The 25358-nt window shown below is 42.8% G+C and overlaps 1 protein-coding gene across 1 annotated transcript; it reads right to left on the bottom strand.

Annotated features, from left to right (window-relative positions):
* Window positions 1-857: 857 nt before the first annotated feature.
* Window positions 858-18689, bottom strand: LOC142962682 (serine/threonine-protein phosphatase 2A 55 kDa regulatory subunit B gamma isoform). Its single transcript, XM_076103279.1, has 9 exons — window positions 18514-18689; window positions 9077-9174; window positions 8587-8752; window positions 7722-7834; window positions 6873-7050; window positions 5907-6071; window positions 4749-4918; window positions 2008-2099; window positions 858-1152 (listed from the first exon to the last, which is right to left on the bottom strand). The coding sequence occupies exons 1-9, from the start codon at window positions 18587-18589 to the stop codon at window positions 858-860; spliced, it is 1353 nt and encodes a 450-aa protein (XP_075959394.1). The 5' UTR covers window positions 18590-18689.
* Window positions 18690-25358: the final 6669 nt, after the last annotated feature.

The raw sequence follows: 25358 nt of genomic DNA, 5'->3' as shown, positions 1-25358 counted from the left end.
GAAAGGCCAAAGACGACATTAATGACTGAAACACACAGTGTGGAGCAGAAATGAGTGTGTGTGTCCTCATATTAGGCCATGGTGTAACTTTTGCTTCTGTCTGCAGGACCGCAAATGTTTGACCTCACTGAACACGGTCCAGTTGAGCTCAGAGGCGTCTGGGTGCACTTGGGTTAAGGGGAGGGTCCTGAATTCATCCTTGCACATCACCTGTACCATCTGAAATTGCCATCGTCATCGTAATTACCATCAGAAACATCATTTGACAAGAAGTTACAAAAACAGGAGAGGGGTGGCTGATTTGGATCAAACAAACAGCCAGTTACATAAATGCCCCAATTTTCATCAGTGCCACTGGTTGACAACCACGAAGGGTTTTCTTTACACAAAACAGTGGGCAAGGGATAAGAATAGAAGAAATACAGAAAGGAGAGGAGGAGGAGGTGGAGAAAGCAAAAGAGCCTGAAGAACAAACAAAAAAGACAAATATGTAAACGTCTCTCCAATCTGAGGGGGTTTATTCCCCTCAGAAGCTGAGCTGTAGCAATGAACACACCATCAAGCACAATCCAGAGGTTAACAATCAAGAAATCCACAGTGCGGACAATTTTGCAATCCATAATCCATAATCCATAATCCAGCATGTTCCCTTTCTAGCCCTTTCTAGGTCCTTTCAGTTCTGGGAGGAGGGGAGGGAGTGTGTTGAAGAGTAGACCTAGATGTGTGTGTGTGTTTTCTGATGGTGTGTGTGCGTGTTAGGCATATTCCTGTGCGTGAATGTCCGTAACTGTGTACATTCTGGCATAGCTGTGTGTTCAGGTGTAAACTGGTTTGCATCCACCGCTGTAATCCCTTCATTAATGCAGCTCAGAGTTGAGTTTGTCCTGGAAGATGTACAGGTTGTTGGTGGCGGCGATGGCGATGATGTTCTCAGTCGGGTGCCAGGCTGTGTGGAGGATCTTCTTGGTGAAGTCCAGGCTGTCCACGCTGATGTCGTCCTTCCGGCGCTTTCCCCCGGCGGCACAGACCCTCCGCGGCTTCAGGACAGCTCGGGGTTTGCTGCTCTCCCGCGACGCCTCCAGGGTCACGTCGCGTTTTGTGTTGCGGTCGAACATGCGGAAGAAGTTGTTGTAGGCTCCAGTCATGATCACGCTGAGAAGAAGAGGAGGAGAGAAAGGATCAGTTACTACGGTCTGGACTTTAACATCCTAAACTAACCTTATCCCCTCCACTACATGCATAAAAGTAAAGGGTCTCTTCCTCCAAATTACAAAAAGACCACTTAGTCATTGTGGTATCAGGAAAAGGAGATTATAACAGTTATATTTGGATAGGTTTTAAGATACCGTAAGTTTAATTTAGGTCATCAATGGTGGAGGAAGCATTCAGATCCTTTACTTGATTAAAAGTATCAATACTGGACTATAACAATATCCAGTATTGCATTCAACATTTAAAGTCAAATTACAAAAGTATTATCAGGAAACAGAACTAAAAGCATATAAAATAAAAGTACTACTTATGCAGAATGTCCCTCAACTGCTTTGTGTACTGTGAAGTAATTGAATCGGTAATAATGCATCATATTTTATAAGGTAAAGTTAAAATAACTAGTATGGCTGTTAAATAAATGCACTGCATTACAACTGGTGAATTGTGGTAGAGTAGCAGTATAAGGTAGCATACAAATAAAGAAATAGTACCTCAAAATTGTACTTAAGTATGGTATTTGAGTAAATGTACTTAGTTACATTCAGCCACTGACTCACAGTATTGGCAAAGTAATCTAAATTTAATATTATTCATAGAGGGATATCTCAACACACCAGCAGATCAAACAGTAACTGCATCTTTATGGGTAAAAAGAAAGAAATGCTTTTTTTTTTTAATCATTTGAATCTACTTATAAACCATTCCAAAAACATATAAGAGCACAAGTTCTCCTCTTGGTACATTTAGTTGTCATAAGTATAAAAACACAAAAGCACATCCGGACACTTCAGGTACCTGTCCGAGCCGTTCCAGGCACACTCAAACTTGTCAAAGATGCAGTCGTTTTCATAAAGGGAACACAACTTGCTGCGGAGGTAATCGTGAACCTGGAGGAAAACACACACACACACACACACACACATAGAAACAATCAAAAGGAGTCCAGTTAACAGCTGCTTCACTACCAGGTATTGGCTCTCTATGAAACTATAAATAGAGTGAGCAGAAGCTGCACACACACACATACATACACACACGAGAAACTCAGCACAGACAAAACACATTAAATGTGGGCAAGTTGTAACACAAACCTCCCCGAAGGCAACTCTAATGAGACACAACAGCAGCCCTGAGCAATATGAGGGCCAGGAGTACATTTTAATCTAAACTCCTTTTCCATATCAGTAAAATCATTAACATCCAAACCCACCAAGGGCATGATAATAGAGACACACATGTGAACACACAAACACACACACACAGAGACACAGACTAATAACGCTTTCCCCTTGTGCTTTCATTGCACCCGCCTGTGTCAGCACTGTGATGCAAGGGGTTGAAATAGACACCTTCCTCCAGTCGCCGTGCTCTGCAATACGCCCCCTATTTTCACATTCTGCATAAACTCAGCGGTCAATAGTCGCCCCGCGATCAATAAGTAGTCATGCTGAGGTCAGCTCATGGTTGTACATCAAACCAGGTGACATTTTTGTTTTCTCCCGTGGGTCTTTCTGCTGAGGGTGAAATGATACAGTGTCAGAAGTTAAATATATATGTTTTTTTTCCAGTCTGCACAAACTCTGATTTAGAGCACAGTGCTTCATCTCTCATGGATTTCTGCATATTTTTCAAGATCCAGGAGGAATGAGACTGTAAATTTACCAAAATAAGAGCAGCTTAGCCCTGATATCTCTTTTCTCCCCTCAGTTTACTCCTTTCACCCTCTGCCATCCCTCTTTCTCATCCTCCCCTCATTCTTCTCTCCTCCTCTCATCACACTCCCTCCCAAACCCTTACCCCTCTTCTCCCTCCCTCCCCGCTCTTCCTCCCTCTCCGTGCTGCATTGCAGATCTAGGTGTCGGGCCCTGTGTGAGGTATCCCTTCTTCCCATTTCACTTTATGAGTGGAGGCTCGGACTATAAATAGCTCCAGTGCGTCTTGGCCTCCCACTCCTGGCTGCCTCATAGGCCCTCACACGTCAGGCAGACACACGCACACACACACACACACAAACACACACACACACACACACACACACACACACACACACACACATGTTAACCCACACGCCCGTGGCAGGAATACTAAACACACGCTGAAAAAAGGAGTTGTACTTCTACTGTACATGAATACATAAAGAGAAGCTGGTGTGGCCTTCACACAAAATCGACTTGTGTGAGATAAATTGAGTGTGGATATGACAAGGATAGCGTGCAAAAAAGGCTCTTTTTATCAGCTTAGCACTTAGTTTTGTCTGGATACTATTCAACAGCTTGTCAAGCCCACTTCATCTCTATCCCACATCCACGGCATACTGATAATTTACTGTTCTCACGTGTTAATCTATCAAACATAAGTTAAAAACTTCGGCCAAAGTGAAGGTTCCTGGTGATTCTACACTGAAGAGAAGAAGAAGTGCATTCTCTGGCTCGTAATCAATCCAATTATCCTTAAAAGGTTTTGGAAAAATCTAATAATCAGGAAGCACTGTGATTCTGTGAGTCTTCCCGTGATTTATTTCTGTCTCCAGTTATTCATATTTCCAGGATGATAATGTCCTCTTTCAGTAAAGGGACAGTGAGTCACCTTCTGTGTCGTGTTTCAGTCACAAACACGAGACAGAAGTGAACATTTAATACAAACGACTCAACATACAAATTAAGGAAAAAGAATAGAGCGCAGTGTTTTAGTGTGGTGTCGTGAACACTACTGGAGAGAACATGCTCCTTCCTGCTCAGTGGGATAAACTTTTATGGGACAAATTTCTAAACTATATGCAAGAAAATGTTTGTATTCCAAACAAAGGGACCTAAGTTAAGTTTATGTGGGATTTCTCTAATGTACCTGACTGAATCAAATATAGACAAAAATAATATTGTCAATGTCAAAGGGCTGGTCCAAAAGGGAAGAGTCCAAATGTGCCATCATTTGATTCATTAATTAGAACAACATCATATAAAATGTTATTAAAACATTCTGTTCCACATTAAGACAAATGTATTTTAACCAATCTATATATCTAAATAGATTATGTTTGTGTTGGCCTTTGGATTAAATAAACAACACAACAGATGTGGACAAATGAATTGTAATCCAGGTATAATATATAAATAATGTTAAATTAGAAATGTGTGTTTTTGTATAACTGATCTGTTTGTTTTCACGTGGGTGTCTTTTTATGTAATAGTAATTTGGAATGTTGGTTTATGTATTAAAATGATAAATAATGCACATAAGCAGGACTTTATGGCAGCAGCATGTGGTGTTGGAATGAGTAATAATCTATAATCTAGGCTACAAAGGCTATTGGCTATGACTGAATGTTATCAGCTGATGAAGCAAGAATATAAGATTGCAGTGACTCAACAGCTGAGTGGATTCAAAAAGAAAATGTGTGTATGCTTCCTCGACTACTGATCAGTTCAACTTGCCCGGAGTCAATTTGCCAGAAGGAATCTCATCATAGCAGCTGAGCCTGAGAGTAAATATTCATCCTCATGTTTTTGTATTTTCACATGTGGTCCCCGGTCACACACCTGGTACGTCTCCAGGGGCTTGCTCTCCATGTTGAGGTCCCAGACTTTGGCAGTCAGGTAGTCTCTGGTGAGCAGGTAGCGACCGCTGTGGCTGAACTTGACGTCCGACACAGAGGAGATGATCTCAGAGAAGAAGGAGCGGGCGCTGGGGTCCTCGGGCTCCTCGAACACTGGAGAGAGGGCAGGAGAGAATAAGGGGGAGAGAGGAAGAGGAGGGGGAGTGCTGTCAAGCCAGGCTGAAACAAAGTGTGTCACATGATGATCGTATTGTGTGTCTTTATCTCATGTACACAGATAAAGACACCTCACAGATGAGTCTATGAGGCAGATAGGCCATACAGGTGACTACTGTCTGTTTGTGGTGCTTTCGTCTGAATGCTTCTGTGTATAAACATCAGCACATATCACAAGAGATCAATGAGAGAACAGAACAGCTGATTTTTGGGTACACTAACCGTATTCTATATTAATAGTACTGCATTGGAAAGAAATATTATTAAATGGGGAAATAGCGTTTGATTTTAGAGAATTTACTTTCCAATAACGTCAGTTTCAGTTTAATATTCCTAATTGAATACACAGTGTTTAGTGTCAAATCACTACCACAGAAGTCCCCGCTCTTAACTACACAACTATACACTAAATAAAGCAAACTAATCATGATAATCCGCTATGATGGATTCGGGATCGAAAGTCTCTGCTAGTTGATTTTCATAAGCTAAATGAAAAGGCAGGGGATCCCCAAGTGATTACAATTCGTCCTGCAGCGGCCATGAATGAGTGTAGCAAATGTCATGTTTATTCATCCAACAGTTGTGAGAAATTTCACTCACAACAAAAATGTGAACCTCATGGTGGCACAAGAGGAAAACTCAGGGGATAATCAAAGTATTTAGGATTCATCATCTGGAAACCACAAATGTCTGGAACCAAATTACATGGACATCCATTCAATATTTCAGTCTTTGCAAAAGCGGTGGACGAATCGACTGACCAACATTGCTATCCTGGAGCCGCCAACATATCTAAAGCCATAGACTAAACCTGTTCATAGGCTAAAACATGCAAAACTATCAGTACCAGTTATTTTTACCTGATAGGGATGCTTCAGGAGATACAGTAAACATAATGTGTAGGTCTCTCAGCAGCTTAACTCACATTTGGAGTGTTTGTCGCACAGCGCTGCTTCTCTCATGTCACAGAGGCGCAGGGTGCCTTTGCTGCTGCTGTAGACAAACAGGTTACAGTGGTGGGGGTGAAACTCAGCCGCTGTGATCACTTCTGTCAGATCCTCCATGTTGGTCGGTTTGATGTCCACGATGTCTGAGAGAAAGTGTCGCTCAGGGAAACAACAAAGACAGTGTACTTCCCAAGGCTATGCAGCTTGTTTTACCCTGAACTCTTGTTACCTGCTAAAGTCAACCATGCTGTATGCACATTCATTCATTCATTCATTCATTCATGCATTCATCAATTCCATTCAATAACTGTCTCAATGAGAAAATAATTAGATTATGTTTGAATTAATGTGGAAACCCACACGCGTCCATAATCTACACACTAAATAAAAACACAAGTGTATGTAAATGTATAAATAACCATCACAATGTAAATAATTTACAGAGGAAATAAAACAAACCAATTTAAATGTATCTCGGGGGGCTTGTTGGGAGAAAAGTAATTCCATATTCTGATAAATTGTAATATCATAAATCCTGCCTGCGTCATGGGTGTGACTGTACTGTGTCCTATTGAGCTGGATTAGAACTCTGAAATATTTATGCACCCTTTGAATTATTCATTAAGCTACATTTTCACTCCTCAAGAATAATATTCCCCTCCCCCCAACACTGTGTGTCTTTGTGCTTTTCTTTTACAACAGTGGGATTTGCGATGTGGGAGTTTGTTGTGTGAGTGTGTACGTGTGTGTGTGTGTGTGTGGGAAGGGATTGATTATTGAGCATGTGTAGGCGTCTATGTGTTAGTGTATGCATTCATTATCTGTGCCCTTGTGCTTTAATACATCTATTCCTGCTTTTATAAGAGTTTGTGCATGTGTGATGATGTATGTTTGTCTTCTCTTCTCCTCACAAAGAAGGAACTCTACAACCTACAAAAAGATACTGAAGCTGCGGTCGGTGATGTCCAGATGCCAGAGGTTGATCCTCAGATCATCAGCTGACATGTAGGTCTCATAGTCGGAGTTGACGGAGATGGAGTTGACGTGGTAGGTGTGGGCGTTGGCAAACACTCGCCGCGGGCTCACCTCCACCATCAGGTCCATTGGCATCAACACCGGCACCTTAGAAGGCAGAGAGAGAGAGAGCCGTTTCACATCCCATGTCACTGATTAGGAGAAGACAGATGGTGAAGATACAGACAGATTAGATTCAATTTAAATAATTCCATTCTATCGTGGATTAATATTTAATGAATTACTTCCTTTGACATCAATAATACATTATTGCTGGAACCCTAACGTGCTTGCTCGATAGCAATATCAAGACCCATCGTAGGTCATGAGCTCATTTGGCTGCATTTTCATATCTTTGCATTTGCATTAAAACACAATTTCTTTGTCAAAACATGATTTACATATTAATACACGGCTTAAATGTGTGTCCTTATTTGCATACAGAGCAGTGAGGGCACCGTCACCATACAAAAACATGTACTCATACTATACATGCGTACCCACACACACGGGCACACTCAGCGCACACATTACCAGCAATTCACAACAGTAGTAGTGGTACAGATGTCGCGCTTCTCTCCTGTACAGCTGGAAAACGAGTGTTTCTCCGCCCTCACTACTTCATACACTCATGTACCACTGTGCCAGTGACCCATTTCTGCACATGCAAACACATCTGTACCCACTGACCCAGTTATGTTGCACAACCAATCAGCATGTAAGAATGTTTTAGTGTCTAAAAGAGACAGACAGACAGATCTTAGATCGATAGATGTTACCTGCAGGGAGGTGACGGTGGCGATGTCCTTAATGCGACCCTCCTCATCCTTCAGGTTGTACCCCTCCGGCCGTTTGTCTCTTTCACTCACCTTCCACAACTTAATGGTCTTATCTGGGAATCAAAAAGGGCTGTTCAGCAATCAGATAAGAACAGACTCAATCTGAAAGAGTAACACATGAATTAAAGGTGTTTGTTGATATGCTTTAAGGATAGGAAGCTATCTAGAGAGCTTAGATTAGATGTGATTAAACAAATCAGAGCAGGCTAAATATGGAATCTCAAATTGATACATTCTCAAAAAAGAGCTGTTTTAAGATTTAAGCCTAAAGACCCACATCATTTCAGGCACTTGAACCCAAAATAAATGACTTGATAGACAAGATAATCCAGCGCACTCCAAACTGTCAGCTCTGAACGAAGGCTTGGACTCTGAAACTCCAAATGAGCAAACAGCGAGGTTTTGTTTCATCAACACTGACAGACACAGAAGGTCTCTGTATTATATTGAAAAAATGACAGCAAGCTTTCCAGCAGCTTTGCCCAACTGCTGAGGCAGGTCTTACATTTTTCATACCCTCAATCATAAATAATATAGTACTTAAATAAATCAATAACAGGGCGCTCAGGGAAAATCTATAGATCTTCCAATACAGCCATGAACTCAGAATGTAAGCTGATTATAGGAACTCTTATCCAAGGCAGACAAACTCCTAATGCACTACAGAAATATGATGCAACACAAGCGGCAACTCTTCTCCCTTTACGTGAAGGAAAGGTTTTCCCACAAACTATCAACCAAGCGCATGACTGCTTCTGAGTCTTCCTGGTCCCTATAAGATGCCTGTGTGTGCGAGGTCTCTCACCATTGGTGGAGAGGAGGAAGTGAGCGGCGTTCTGCTGAGGCAGCCATCGGATCTTATTGATCTTCTCCTCGATCTCCAGACTCTTAAGGTAGTCGAACTCGGGCTCATGGCTCTGGAAGGTGCTGTAGACGTTGTACTCTCCCTGGGAGTAAGGCTCAATCTTGCTCTGTGGAAAGAAAAGGAGGTCCGTGGAAATGTGGGGGGAAAGATCTGCATCTCCTCACATATAAAATCACGGTGGTGCAATGTAACACGTCGGGCCAAAGCCAGCTAGCAATCACCTTGATGACGTAAAGAAACAGCATGGCACGAAGCCTGCTCAGCTATAACGATACACTCTGTGACACATCAGCAGTATCAACTATTTATCATTCAATCTAGACTGTAGCTGGAGGGGAACAGTGTGTGTTCATCACTGTTCTCACAGCTGGAATGAAAAATGGTATATTTGTGTGTATGAGTGTGTGTGTGTGTGTGTGTGTGTGTATACCTCAGGTTCCCTCTGAAAGATGACCACTCGGCCTCCCTTGTCCCCTGTGGCCAGGAGCTCTCCGGTGTGGTTGAACTCAACGGTGGAGATGATATCAGCTGAGGCAGAGACAGGCATAGGAGGCACAGATGGAGGAAGAGAAAGAAAGATGTAGCATGAGAGGAAAGAACGGCAGGGAAAGAGGGAGAAGGAGTAGCCATTAGCTAATTGACCACACATCATCATTCGTCTATATAATCTGTTTATCTGGCAACAATCAATGCATTAATATGTAAGTGGATTCAAATATGCAAATCAATGTTTAGATTAAAACAATATGTGATCACTAATAACACAAATATTCTGCAACTGTGTGTAAACTTTCAGAGAATTCAGATTATACAGTATATATTTGCCCATCAAAACATGCAGAAAACCAAAGACACACACACACACACACACACACACACACACACACACACACACACACGCACACACACACACACACACGGCTGTTTCACATTATGCACAGGTGTTATGTGTTCCAGGGTGACACATTCACAATGACTCACACTATGACACCAGTACACAAGATTACAGTGTCACTTGAGTTCATCTTGTGTGATTGTCTGTGTATAAGAGTAAGTATGTACTCTATCGTCTCTTAAAGTGTAAACACAACAACAAAGAGTGCATTTGCATTAGCGACTAAACAATATTCAAAAATCATTGTTCAGGCCATTCATTTGCATAGTTGCAACAATTTTCCCCCTCACTAGCTCAGTGTCCCCGAACACCAACACAGTCTGACTCAGTGACAACACTGATATGAGGAGTAACTATGTTAAGTACTTAGCATTTACTGGCTTGATGCTTTCAGTGGACCTTCCTGCATCACACGACACACAGTCTAATGAAGAGCATGCCAGTGTGATATCTGAAGCTTGAATTTGGTTTAACGTTGCATGTAATCTCCTCCCTGCCCTTCTGCCTTCTAATCCTCCTTTCACTTTCCCTTTGTACAGCAGATTACAGAAGTATTATTAATAAATATCTATTTGCAGACAGAGCTGATCCGGAGGGAGAAAACATAATGGTGGATAAACCTCTTTCAAAGTAATTATAAGCTGAGGTTCAATGAAAAAGAGGTGCTATAGTATGAGGAGATGTAGCTAACCTACATTATTTGGTGGTCTGAAGGCCATGCTCATGACTTGATCAAATAAAAATCATCATATATATCATATAAATAATGAATGTAGGCCCATATTTTGACTTATGTCATCTTCCTACATTCATGCTTCTCATTCCCTGTAAACCTAATTTATTTATTTGAACAAAACATGTAAATGTGTCCAGTCTGTTTACAAGCAGAAGTGAACTGAATGTTCAGCCGAGTTGTGAAGTTTCAAATCTGTGGATGGACTTCACACTTATAATAATATAATTAATATAATGTGTCTCTGATGATGCTGCTCACCAAGTCGATGACTTCAGTGCTGAGTGACTGGATAACTTTTAAAATGGCCATAGTCAACCAGTCACAATAAAATGCATCCCAATATTGTTGTCCTCACGTGACCCCCACCAACATACTGCATCATGATACAATAGTGGTGCAGATTTTAACTACTACTGAAACTATGTTAAAGGAATAGTTCTTGGCCTCCTGGAGTCTTGTCATCACCCGGAGGGTGTTTCATTTAACACCCGATATGTCTTGCGGTTGCTACAATGAAAGTATAATTGCTTCCATGTAACTTGTGCAATTGACTGTGTTGCTAACCCAGCATAAAGAAGATTAAAGTAGTAATGCATATACCTGTCTGATGGAACATAAAAACCAGACAATGTCATTTTTTGACTGAATACTGCTCGTTGGTGACCATAAAATCTAAAAAGCTATGCCACTTAAAAACAAAACCTACAGTTGTTTTCAAAATATTCTCAAGGGCTGCACAACCTAAAGGCTTATAAACAAGGTGCATTATGGGTTATTGGTATTGTGGCCTCCAAAGCAATGCCACACAAGTTTCTTTTAATACAGCAAAAGCTTAAATCTGCTACTGCACCACAAAATACCATCATGAGAAATGTCAGATTAGATTTTAAAATAACTTAATGTTAGATGTTGTATCCCACTAAGCCTTCAACAAAGGAGTCCACTGAGCTCTGTTTTGATGAAAAGAACATGGTCCTTGACTGTAATAAAAAATAGAGCGTGGAGAGTTTATTTATTGAGAGTCGAAATGATTCCAGGCTGCAGCCTCGACAAATTTGTGGTGGCCTTGAGGGAGAGAGACAGAGAGACAGAGAGACAGAGACAGACAGAGAGAGAGACAGAGACAGAGACAGAGAGAGAGAGAGAGACAGAGAGAGAGAGAGATTTTATGATGAGGGGAGGCAGGGACTGCTCCTCAATCTCTACCCGAACACTACCTTATTCACTCTGTGCCTCACACACCTCATGTATTACTGGTTATTGTAATGTATCTACTAGTCATTGCACTGCTCCTTGATCTCACTTCAGTACCTTCTTTATTCTTCAGTTTCAATTCCTTTCTTCTATTTCTGGCCTTCTCTCAATCCCTCTCCCCCCACACGTTCTTTTGTCATCTCTCATCTCTTGTTCCCCAGTTTCTCTTTTTTTTTGCCTCATTTCACTCTCTCATTTTGTTCCTGGTTGTCTATCCACATTCATCTCTCTCTCTCTCTCTCTCTCTCTCTCATCCCTCCCCCATGGCACTCTGCTGCCTGGCTGTATGTTACGTCTACGTGGTGGTGGTGGTGCTGCTGCTGCTGGTGGTGGAAGAATGGATGGAAAGGATGGAGAGGGAGGTGGAGGGAAGAGGCGCTGGGGCGGAGGCGGTGAAGGGGGCTTTTGGTGAGCATGGGGTTGCCATGGTAACAGGCTGAGCCAACCAGTGGCATGAGTACTCGTAACGGTTAGCCGTATATGGCACACTGGTGAAGGAGGAAGTGGGATTCATCAAGCCAATCCTCGCAGGAAGAAGGAGCGCGGTAAACTGATTATGGCACTGCAGCTTTGTCCACTGACAAACACTGCTAAATTAATACCAAGGGGAAGGTCCAAATTGAGGAAAAGCAGATAATTAATGCAGATACACACATGATGACCCCTACACATACAGTGAAATACACATACACACATACCAGGCAGCTTTCAATGCACACGGTCACATAATGATGCACAGCAAATGTGTGTGCTAGAGACTGTGTGTGTGTGTGTGTGTGTGTGTGTGTGCTAGAGACTGTGTGTGTGTGTGTGTGTGTGTGTGTGCGCACCAAACACATTTACAGATAACTGTCTCCCCACAGCACAGAGAAAGAGCAACGCTCAGCAAAACCCACAGGAGCGGCACACAATATAGTTGAATCAAATATGGAGCACACGCTCTTGTCTCTCATCCTCTGTTCTCAACCATAACCCTCTCTCTGTGTTTCCACACACACACACACACACACACACACACTCACACACTCCACACCCATCTGTCTCTCTGATGCTCTTTATTAGAAGAGTACTACAGAAAAATAAACCTCTAAGAACACAAACAAACACAGCAGAAACAAGAAGTATCATGAGCGCTGTGGCTCTCCTCCAAGAGGCACCACTGGACAGTGTACTGATGTAATATGTATGTTTCTGTGTACGTGTGTGTGTGTGTGTGTGTGTAGGTGTGTTAGGCTGTCAAGCTGTAAGTCAATATAGTGTGGATGTGTGCTACAGTATAGCAAGCTAGCATTGTCTGTCTCCCACAGACAGTCCATTAGCATCAGCAGGCCTGTCTGACTCATCGCCACACTGCAGAAGCTGGGGAACACACTGTGACTGAAAGTGCATGCGCCCACACATACAGTATACATCAACACACAAACATGAATCAACCCAATGACACAAAAAAAAGCATAAAAAAACATGCACGGGTGATAAACACCAAACACACTCCTGAATGATTGGCTCCTCGATGATCAAAGCATGTTCTAGGGAAAGCTGATTAGTTGATCAACAGAAAAAACATTTCGGTAATTCTTTTATTAGGCAAAAATGCCAAACTGTTGCTGGTTCCAGCTGTCAAATTTGATAATTTGCAGTTTCCCTCTGATCTGATTTATATCACTGAAAATTGAACATCTTTAAAAGTTTGGGGACCACATGTGAAAATAACTGACGGATAGAGCTGGAGTGATTAGTCGATTAATATCTTGGTTGATCTACAGAAAACGTATCTGCCACAATATTGATAACTTTGATAATAGACATTTAAGAAATGGCAAACTTAAGCTTCTCCATTGTGTGGATTTGCTGCTTTTCTTTGTCTTGAGTGACAGTAAACTGAATATTTCATGTTTTTTGATCATTTATTGGACAAAACAAGGAATTTGAACATTCAGGAAATAGCGAAGAGCATTTTTGACTATTTTGTGATATTTTATAAAGCAAAAATGAATCGATAAAATAATAGGTGGATTAATTGATCATGAAAATAATTCTTATTTTCAGACATCCTGTATTATACACATTAAGATTAGTGGCTACAACATTAGACAATGCAGAGAGGAGAAGAGGGATCGATGAGGGTGGTGGCGTAGGTGGAGGGAGGTGGATTTCCTTATTTCTTTTTGCTAAGGATACTACAGGGACAGAGAGGACCGCAGACGTCCTACAGTCCCAATTATAGATATCTGAGGACTGGGTAAACACAGACCATTAAAGCCGAGCCAAAAACACACACGCCTCAAAAGGGAGGACAAGCCACCGCTCAGCAGGAGATGTGTGTATGTTTGTGTGCACCCAGCATTTCCTGTGTACGTGTGCACAAGTGTGTGTACTCAATTACCCAGCAGAGAAATAAATTGGTTGGAGGTAGAGGAGGGAGGACAAGGGGGGAGAGACTGCCGGAGGGAGACGTTAAATTGAACCCTGTCCTGCAGTTTTGGAGTTATCTGAAAGAAAAAAACTGGGGCATGTGTTTGTGTTGGAGGTGTGTGGAGAGGACTGATTTAAACTCAGCACAGTAGGGAATCTGCCATTTCCCCAAACACACATCGACACAATGGAGCAGAGCTGGTGTGAGCCTAATGGTTATAGACCCAAACAATTAGAATCACAAACCAAGCCGGCTTCAGCGCGTGTGAAATACACCTGTAATCCTGCTTCGCCTGGCTGCAAAAGACATCTTCTAGCTGCATGAATGCTCAAAGCTACAATCTGTGATTAATTTTTGACCAAAATCAATTTGTTTTTCCCGCAGATTTGTCAGCCTTCAACATAAAAAAAAGATTACGAGTTTAGCTGGTTTATACCCAATATAATCCAGACGACACTGAAAACTGAGATTACGTGCGCTCATAAATACTGAAACGTAATCCCATATTCAGAAAACTCTGAAGCCCTTTTTGTTATGCTGCCATGCTTATCTTTCTGTGCGGATGAGTGCAGAAACGATTAGTCGTCAGAAAGAAAATTATACCGCAACTATTTTGATATTTGATCAATTCATTTTTATTTGGCTTTTATGATAGCAAACTAAATACCTTTGGACTGCTTGTAAGACAAAACAAGCAGTTTCCCATATTTTCTGACACTTTATAGACCACATAATTAATCATAAATTGATCAAACAACCGGTAGATGAACTGATAATGAAAACATTGTGAGCTGTAGCCCTATATGTGTGTTTGCCTATCTATGTCTGCGCAGTACATGTATAGTGCATTTGTGTAAAGAGGTCCAGAAGAGTGTGTCTGTACATGTTCGTGTTCATAGATGTGAGTGTCTGTGTGTGTGTGTGTGTCTTCCTCTTAAATAGAGGTAGAAGTGAGATAGATGCTTTGAAGGAGCTGGGGTGTCGTCTGGTTAATCTATTTAAAGAAATCAAATCACACACTCACACAGACAATCCACACTGAAGCAGGCAGACTGAGACGAAAATAAAGAGGAAGTGATAAAAATAGAGAGAGGATGAGGGAGACAGAGACAAAGCGATGTTGAAGATATTTAAAACTCTCAGACTCACGTGAGAATACACCTGACTCAAACTACACACACACACACACACACACACTCTCCGTCACGCTCAACCCCCCCACTTACAGTCGCACTGGGGTCATGTGTCACAACTGTGCGACACAGATGTGACCTTTGGGATAGAAGAGGATAGAGCACACACCTTCAGTGTAAGAGGCAAACGGCTCGGGCTCCAGAGAAAGGGTAGTGATGTCGGAGCACAGGACCTGGATGGGGCTCAACATCCTGGGGGAAGACTCCAGGGTGGAGAGGGGTGGAGAGGATGGGCGGAGCTCTTCAGGCTATAGCCAGGAGCAGCCCTGCAAGAGGAGCAAGGATGGAGGGAAGGGGGGAGGAGGGCAACAGGGAGGAGCAGAGGGTAAGGAGGGGAAGGACCGGGCAGGGTGGATGGGGTCAAGGGGACTGAGTTACTGCATCACCACATCCGGCCATGAGTACTCACCAGAGGAAAAGAAAATACTGACGGTGTATCTATGATCAGTCTGAATCTGTAGAGCGTGATGTATTCACATGTTTGGTTTGGCAGGAAGGCATTGCAAAACATGCAGGATGGTCAGAGATAGACAGCTTGTGGGACAGAGTCCTAATGTGCTTTAGTAGGCGTCTTTTCTCTAATGAAGTTCTGCAGGGGAACGTGACAAGAAGTCTAGACAGCGCTCACATTTCCTCAGAGGTGACTGACAATGCGAAAAGAGCAGTGAGAGCTGGTGAAACCTCACTTACTTACATAAGGGCATGAAGACTAATAATTACTTTCATTATTGATTAACCCGTCAGCTGAAATGCCAAACATAATGACATCTGCTCATCACAGGTTTCTAAAGCCCAAAGCAATTTATAAACTGTCAGGTTTGCATGAGCAACCATCGGAAAGTTTGAAATTATATGAATTAAGACTTGTAAGTCAATATTAATGTTCGGAGACGCTGCCAACAACTAAAATGTGTACAGTTACATGTACAATTTATTTAATTTATACATATATGTTGTTTTTACAGGGTCAAATCTAACATTTAGAGGTTTTTACTAAACAGCATTGATACTTTTGTATATGGGGCACAATACTTATGGGGGTTAGTGTGCTTGCATTATTTACGAAATGGGATCAGTCATAAATAATTAATTTACAAACTGTCAAAAATGTCAAACTTGAGAATTTTGATGCAACATCAAATTCTTGTTATTATTTCCTCATCCATCCTTGAACCCGATGCTGCTCCAGTCGGAGGTGAGGGTGTAGCAAAGGGAGGCATTGAGGAGGGCAAAAGAAGTGAGAGGAAGGGATTGAGAAACAGAGGGGAGCAGGAAGGGAGGTCGGGGTAGAGGGAGGTTAAGCATCCCTCCTTTGTAGGAGTTAAAGGGCAGGGGAATCCCCACGGGAAGATCTGCAGACACACTGTTTTGTATGCGCACACACACATATAAACACACACAAAACCCTCGCAGTCAGACTCACATACATACGCAGACCCGAACAAACAAAAAGAAACACAGTATGCACTCAAGGACGCAGACATGAATATGAATGCAACACGGACAGAAAATAAAGAAAGATGGAGACACAGCAGCTAACAAAGTACATCCAAGCGTAAAATCACATGCACCACCTCACTTTGTCTTTTTCTTTTACACACACACACACACACACACACACACACACACACACACACACACACACACACACACACACACACACACACACACATCCACATACAGAGGCATATTGTGTTTGAGCAGCCTTCAGAGCACTGTTGGATAATTGTTTGGCAGACGCGCCACTTCAGCACGGGGCAATGCTGCGAGTTGCATTAGAGGACCGATGGGGAAAGAGAGAGAGAGAGAGAGAGAGAGAGAGGGAGGCAGTGGGGGATGGAAATGGGGAGGAGGACGGGGGATGGGGTGAACATTGAGGAAAGGTGGAGGGGGTTGGAGTGGATGTAGAAGAGGAGGCAGGTAATGACTCATTTTGTTTATTTGTGATGGAAAATTATCTTTTTTTTGGTCATTGGGGGAATTGCTGCGAGATTGATTTTTACAGCACAATTGTTCTTCTGCAACTATCTATTTTCAAACTGTCCATGTGTTGCACATTCCTGTCAGACCAACAGTGTTCAGTGGTGTGTTCACCTTTGCTGTGAGCTCATCAACAATTCACCCTGAATAATTTCTGCGTCTGCCTGAGATGTGTGGAATAATTAATACTGCTATTATTGGTGGGTGGAGACGACCTGTCAATCATATTGGCCAAGCATGAAAGGTGGCATGTTTATCATCACGGACTGTTGCTGTGGCAACAATTTATGGTTGGTGATGGATGTTAAGAATGATTTTCTGCCACTAACTCATCCAATCCCTTCTCTGAAAAGGACAAAGACACATATCTGTCATATACTGTTTGTACAAGAAAAGAAGCGCACGCGCACAGACAAACAAAGGCGTTCATAGATGTTCTTCTGTCTTCTCAGCAGTATAATATGCTGTATGCACACACACACACACACACACACACACACACACACACATTTACACAATCAACAGGCAGCACGACAGGTCTCCCCCGACTACAGTAGCTGCTTCTGTGTGAGGGATTATGTTACATGTTACAGCACAGGAAGCATAATTCCCTTTCTGCAGTGTTACGAGTGACCCCCAAATGATAATCCGCTGTTGTGGTCTAAGAGGCGTGGCGAACATGAGCCGAGTGTAAGAAACAGATTGGGGACAGACAGACAGGCAGGAAGGCGCACGGCGAAGCTCGAGTGCAGGTGAGATTAGTGGTGTAATTGAGATTAGCAGAAGGGTTGTTATCCAAGGTTTTAATCCATCTGCTTTATGAAACATACCAAAACAACTAATTCATCTGCACAGCTGGTGTTCTGCTGCACTTTTTCAACATTCCCCAGCCTGAGAGGTGATACTCTATATATTAAATTTGACACCATGCATGTGTGTGACTCTCTCATGATGTGAAAGATGACAAGCAGTGCAATGATTCTCCCACACAAACATACATACACACATTCTGACACAGGCCAGATCAAGTATTCCCTGCAGTTTGACAAAATAGCTGTTACAGAAGGTAAGAAAGTGGTTACAAAAGCATAAATAAACAAAAACACAGAAGGGAAGAAGGAGAGGAACGCTTGCATAAAAGTGTTTTGCTCCCTAGTTCTTGTTGCTCTGTCTACAACTCTGTCTGATCAACACAGAGCTTACAGAGGATTAGGAAGCCGTCCTGAGCTTGTTTTTGCATACACACACTTTGTCACACACACACACACACACACACACACACACACACACGTTCCAGAAGTCCAACACATAGAAACACACTCACATGGTGGCACACTTAAACAAACACTTTGTAACATATAGTCCCATACAGCGTCCTCTGTCATGCTCTTACCTTCAGTCACATAGTTGTGGTCGGGGAGGAAGCCGCGGTGGTTGAGCGTCGGGGTGGCGTCAGTGTCTTCGCCCATCAGCGGGGCCGGGGGAAGTGCCCGTCACGGTGGGGCAGCGTGGTGGTGGCAGATCGGTGGTGGAGGGGGTGGTGGGGATGCCGGACAGCACAGCGCCCATACTGTTGCCCGCAGACACCTCCTCAGCACAAGGGCGCAGAGCCGGCCATCCTATCCTTAAGTGAGGAGGGAGTGGGCCGGTCCTGAAGGAGGGATGGGTAGGAGTAGGAGTCCACACAGCTGCTTCTGGGAGCCAGATGCAAACCTGCAGGAGGAGGATTATTTGAAAACAGTTCAAAATCCACCAGGGGTGAGCTTGATTTGTGTCTCGCAAGAGCACACATCACTTGTGAGGCAAGAAAAATCCAGCGCACCCTGTGTCCACTCTGCAGCTGCTGAGCCCAGGTGTGGCCTGACCAATGCTACTCTTGCAAACACACACCGAATACACAGTCCTGTGCTCTCCGAAATGGGGCAAAGTCCCTACTTGTTAATGTTTCAGGAGAGGAGAGGAGAGGAGATGAAGAGGAGATGAAGAGGAGGAGGAGGAGGATAGTGGGGGGAGGGGAGAGAGGGATGAGCAGAGCCCCTGGTCGGTGTATCTGCAGTGCTGCTGCTTCTGCAGTGAACTCACACTCATGGACACACATATACACACACATATACAGCGGGACAAACACCCACTCACCTACACAATCGGCAGCTTGTGGGTCAGGTACTCCTCAGTGGATCCTCCATGTATAACATCCCTCTCCTCCTCAGCGGCTGACTGTCTCTCTGGTTTCTCAGCTGTTCCAGTATGAGGAGGAAAATCCTACCGGCCCTGCGTTCTGCTGCAGTCTGCGCTCTGGCGTATGTATGAAAGGCAGACCGAGAGGTAGAGAAAGGGGGAGGGAGAGTGAGAGAGAGAGGATCTGTCCTGCTGCGCTGGTACGTGTGTGATGCATCAGAGCAGGCCCCGCCCTCTCCCCGGCGCAGCCAATCACCACAGAGCTGAGATCTGCCTGACCACTGACTGCAGGTGATTAAACATGATAAAGAAACAGAGAAGGATGAGTAAATCTTATTTTATCTTTATTTTTATTTTTTCTGTCTTCAGTTGTTCAGGGATTGTTTTGTTGGGTTTTCTCTGATGTGGTTTTTGTGTTGTTATGAAATTTGATTTAAAAAGGATGGAGGGATGGAGTGGGTGGCAGAGCGGAACTGCCAGTGTCTTATAAGGTTGTGACTAATGAGTGAGAAAGGAGAGAGTGCCGGAGAGAGGAGGAAATTAGCACCGTTTCACTTGACTGAGTGCTGAATATGAACCGTGGTACAGTTACTAGAGGATTCACCTGGAGACATAATTCAATTAGCACACCACACAAACACACACACACACACACACACATTTCAAATCACAGCAGAATATCTTCCATGCAAGTGTGTATAGGAGTTAGAAATCAGTGATATCAACTTAAGAGCATCATTTCATGATATGATCTCATCGAGTTGTGGTTTTCTGAGTTTCTGTTCAAGTTTTGTGGAAATTTGGAAAATAGGCCTTTTCGCTTTCTTGTTGAGAGTTAGAGGATCAGCACCACTCTCATTTCTGCCCATTAAAATACGACAATACTGCCAACAGTCTGTTAGCTTAGATTAGCATAAAACCTGGCTAGGCTAGCTGTTTGCCGCTGTTTCCATTCTAAGGTAAGTTAACAGTCTTCTGGCTCCATCTTAATACAGACCAACATGAAAGTTGTAGTGAACTTCTCGCCTAACTCTCGATAAGAATGGAAAGGTGTATCTCTTAAAATGTCAAACCATTCCTTTAGTGAGTCCGAACAAACTATAATTAAAAGCTAAAAAATTATTCAAGGCATTTCATTTGGTGTTTTTAGTGTAAAGAGAGTGAAAGTTTTGGTCAAATGGAATACATAATGTTATTAATGTTATTGCTTTGAATTAGGGCTGGGCAATGAAAACAGATCCGTTTGTTTTGTATCAATATTATTGATAGTAGGACTGTAACTCAGGATTATTTTCATTATCAATCCTGTTGATTTATTGATTCATCACTCAGTCTAAAAGATGTCGGTCACAATTTTACAGTGCCCGAGTTGAAGGGATAATAGTTAATAAGGATATTAACTATTTACTTAGAAGACTAAGACAACTAGCAAGTGTTCATATTTCAGAAGTTAAAATCTGTCAAATTTACTTTTTTTTTTTTTAAATGGCTAATTTATTTTCTGTCAATCAATCAATCAATTCTGTTCTTGTTCGTAGGTAGGCTACTAAAAAAAGGCTTATTATCAGCAGAATAAAGACTTAAGGTATCGATTCACCCACTCCTACTTTGCACAGTTGGCATATTGCAATATACAGTACAACATAAGGAGTATACATATACAACATTCGAAACATATTCTTATTAAGAGCAGGATAAACCATATTGCCGAGCACAAGAAGGGACCAGAAATAACTACAGACTGTAAGAGCAATACTTAAATTCACACACCAACACACATGGGCTTCTGTCAGCGTGGCGGCAGAGTGAGTGGCTGCCAGTGACAGTTGGTGCCATCACTGGTGCTGGCTGTCTGCCACCAGGCTTTAAACCCCCCCACAGTAGGGAACAAGAAGAGCTGTTTATCAGACTGAGTCCAAGACTGCCAGCGTCGCCCTCCCCCACCCACTACTAACCAATGATGGGCAATGCTCCACTGCCATATCTGCCCTTCTAACTGCCCCCTGCCAGTTTAACATCCACCACAAAGCTCCCCATAAGCCCACCCACTGTTTCCCACATATAGCTACTGTTCTACCGGCAAGTCTCTACCTATTCACCCCAACCATATGCCACCAAAACCCCCCTCTGGTTAAATCTATAAACCCATAAGGTTTGGTGTTTAGCTCTTTCTGAAGGTCCCATCAGTGTGAGATTTGACCCATTTGCCAAACCCAAAGCAGAGAGGGAGAGGTGAGAGACAATACTAATGTTTTATTGTTTTCAGTGTTCTTTGACGTGCTTCCATATTGGTATAAGATTGGCCACAGCTGTAACGACAAATGTAGATATTGCATGCAATCATCAAGGCCTGCTAGTGCTGCATAAAGTTGATTATTTTGCAATTTCCCAGTTTAATTTGTTGTTCACTCAATTAAGAATGGAAATTTGTAATGGTGAAGAGGTTAGTCGATTATCAAAAAAAAATGAATCACGGCCAAATACCAGACTGGTTCTACCTTCTAAAATATGATGATTTGCGTTTTTCTCTGTTGTATCACTTCATATTGAAGTCAATGTATTTGCATTTTGTACTATTGTTAAGACAATACAAGCAGTTTGAAGACATTGAACAAACAATATAGATTAATTAATAACAATAATACTCACTAAATATCACTTAAATATGAAATAAAAATATACATAAAGTATCATAACACAGTATGAAAAAGGAGACATAAATACACAATATATAATCATTAATAGTATCCCGATCCGCCTGCGGTGACGTCACTTATTAATATTAATTTAGCATTTAAACTGTCCAGAGGTGTGACCTGTTGGACACATTCCCCCCACAGAGAGCTGTACAGCGGCAGTCTGAGGTGCATAAACTTACGCCAGTAGAATAACTCATAGGTTTTTGGTGCAGACAGACTCGCTCCAAAACAGTCTTGACACAAACGGTAGTAACTTGGCTAACGTTAAACATTCAGCCACAGCCACAACAGCCACAACATTCAGCCTCTGGCCGAATTACAGATACGTTATGTTCAATAATTCACTGACCATTCATCACCTCTGGCTTGTCCTCCACCAACCCACGAGGAAACAAATGTCTGCTTTATATTGATAAACCGTCTCTAACCAGCTGGTAGCGACGTCTCGGTGCGTTTGGTTGCTGGCAGGTAACCTGTGACGTCACAGCATTAAAAAAAATGGCCCACGGTTTTTTTTCAATTGATGTCAGATGAAAAATGCTCCCCGAAGAGTTTGCACAACAGAGAAAATGTATTGAGTACATTAAGTGATCAACAGCGGTCAAGTGATTGCACAAACAATTTAAATCCATCCACATTCCAATGGAGGGCTAAAATCCAATTTGTATGAGATTAGATCTTAGAGAGAAGAGGCACAGGAGGTAGAAATAAAAGTTCACAAGCACATCAGACTCCCTCACACTGTAAAATCCTCATCACCATATAACTTTAATACAGTAATGACCATCATCACCCTCGCATGTGGCAGGTTTTTTCTGCTATACAGTAAATCCACTTCAGCTTGTCCTTGTTAACCTGCCGAGCCTGTGAGGACTCATTTCTGCCATTCAGCCATGAAGGCTTGGACCCGTTGCCCTTGGGTGAATCTGAGGTGTACTGTGTCCTCACATCATCTCCTGCAGATGGTGGGGACACAGGTGTCAGTCGTCATTTGGTCCATTTAAACCAAGTTTCTACACATTATTAGACACAAGACACAACACTGTTAGTGGAGGAAAGGATGTGCTGTCCGGTTGCTGCAGTCTTGATTTTCTAATGAAAATGTGAGGAGAGAATACAAAAAGAAAGTAAGAAAGCAAATTATATAAAATAATAAAAGCAACATGAAAAATACAGATATACAGGGTTGTGTAGACCCCAACACAATTAAGGCCTACAGCCGGTCAACGTGATACTGATCAGCATCATTCATCAGGAGCACCGATGAATGCTTGTGAGTGTCTGTCTCTGTTGACCTGGTGCTTCCCCCCCCCCCCCCCCCCCCCCCACCACACACACACACACACAGACACACACACGCTCTACACACTCCAATGTGCAGACGCAGGGTTGCTTAGCAACCCAAGAGCAGCCTGTGGAGAAGACACTCTCATCCGTGCAGACACACACACACACACACACACACACACACACACACACACACTTGGATAACCCAGGAACTCTGAAGGAGAAAGATAATTTACTCCCACTCCACCCCTCCATCATGCTCTGTGACCCCCAAAATGTGAAGAGAAACAGCCGACCCTTCTGTCTGTGGGAGATTCCACACACACACATGAAGTCCACTGTCTGAGTAGGAAGTTGTCCCGTGCATAACACACTGCACATACATGCATAATAGTGAAACAATCTCATCAGCGTCTTTGACAAAAAGCCCTCGCTATCGTATCATAACTACACCCAGAACCTCACTTCATATTTTGTGATTGTGACTGACTACCAGTGGACTTAAGCCGGCAGCCATGAAATCAGCATTTCCAACAGACAAAGAGCTTTTAGAAGATGAAAGTTAAAAGCTCAGCAGCGTCTCCCCAGTCTAACACTATTAGCACATTAAGCGAGTGCTTAAATAAAATCAGCAGACGATGGATCAACGCGGAGCCCTGAGCGGGAGACAGCACTGTAATCCCCTAAAGGGGGGTTTCACTACAGTAATGGCAACCCGTATGAAACCACAGCCCCTGGGGAGCGGTGGGACTGGGTAGATTATGAGCAGCCTCGGGGCGATGCAAAACCCCTTATAGCCCCGACACACACACACACACACACACACAGAAAGTAGCAGGTAAGTGTACATAAATACAACCATAACATGCATGAAAACACACACTTAAGCATGATGGGAAATGGAAAAGATAAAGACAGAGAGGTTTACGCATGTAGAAATAAACTGATTTGACTGATTCTTCACATACACACGCATCTCCAGCTGAGTTGGGGAAATATTTCCTCTCTTTTATACGTCTGTATGACATGTTTGGGGGGAGGGGTGCAGTAACTGGGTTGTCAGGGGGGCAATTTAGCTCCTGGAGGATTATGGGATGGTGATGGAATCACTCTTTGGGCCGAGGGCAAGACGATGGAAGGAGGTTTGAAAGTGTGTGTGTTTTGTTTTTTTTTACTTCTGGCAAATTAAAGCAGCAGCCTCAGGGGTTGGAGACATAAACTGAAACATGGTGACATAAAAGGTAAAGAGCAGATTATAGCCTGATCCCCGCTGGAAACCAGAATGATAACACTGTGGCCTAGTGATAAACACTGACCAGGACATGGTTATCTGGGGATATAGTCATCGTTACATGCCGACTGTGGCAACAAACAGAAAGGTAGAATATATACCGTGATAAATCACTGTGGATTTACTTGGGTCAAATAATTTCATCAGGTAAATCACCAGAAACATTGTTTTGAATGGGTGAATTTATAAAATATCTCCATACAACGTCCCTTGTATCACATAAATGTAAAGCAGCCGTAGTGTGCAGTCCTTCCAGCATTGGTCAGCTGTTCATTTGTTGCCTCTTCCCCCCGGGGAAAAGCTGCTTAGAGCAGAAAGGAGATTACGCATAACCACACATACAAACAGAAAACACTGCAAAGCCTATGTGACCTCTGCCTATGAATACACACACACACACACACCTATGTTATAGATTTGGGTTTCTATCTGACCCGGCGCTTTCATCTGCACATAAATACAGTGCTTATATTCACTTAATGGTCTGTAAGAGCATGCAGCGTTGCTTGAGTGGGGATTCCACATTAACAGCACTCGCATACACACTTTGCTCTGATCTGACCCATGAATCCATAAACATAAAACTCTATAAATAAGCAAGACATGTACCCATTCCCAGAACCAACGTAGGGTTGGCCTTTGGTTGTGCGTTCCTTTAAAACAGTTTTACAACTGCGTGCGTATAAAGACCCAGAGGGAGAGACAGACACAGGTGACCTTTGGGGGAGGGGGGGGGGGGGGTCACTGAATGCAATCTTTCAATGAGCAAACCAAGGGCTCAGC

The sequence above is a fragment of the Anarhichas minor genome, unplaced genomic scaffold, assembly GCF_050575085.1.
Source record: "Anarhichas minor isolate MPS153535 unplaced genomic scaffold, ASM5057508v1 ptg000028l, whole genome shotgun sequence".
In the NCBI taxonomy this organism is placed as follows: domain Eukaryota; kingdom Metazoa; phylum Chordata; class Actinopteri; order Perciformes; family Anarhichadidae; genus Anarhichas; species Anarhichas minor.
This window is presented reverse-complemented; position numbering and strand designations above follow the sequence as displayed.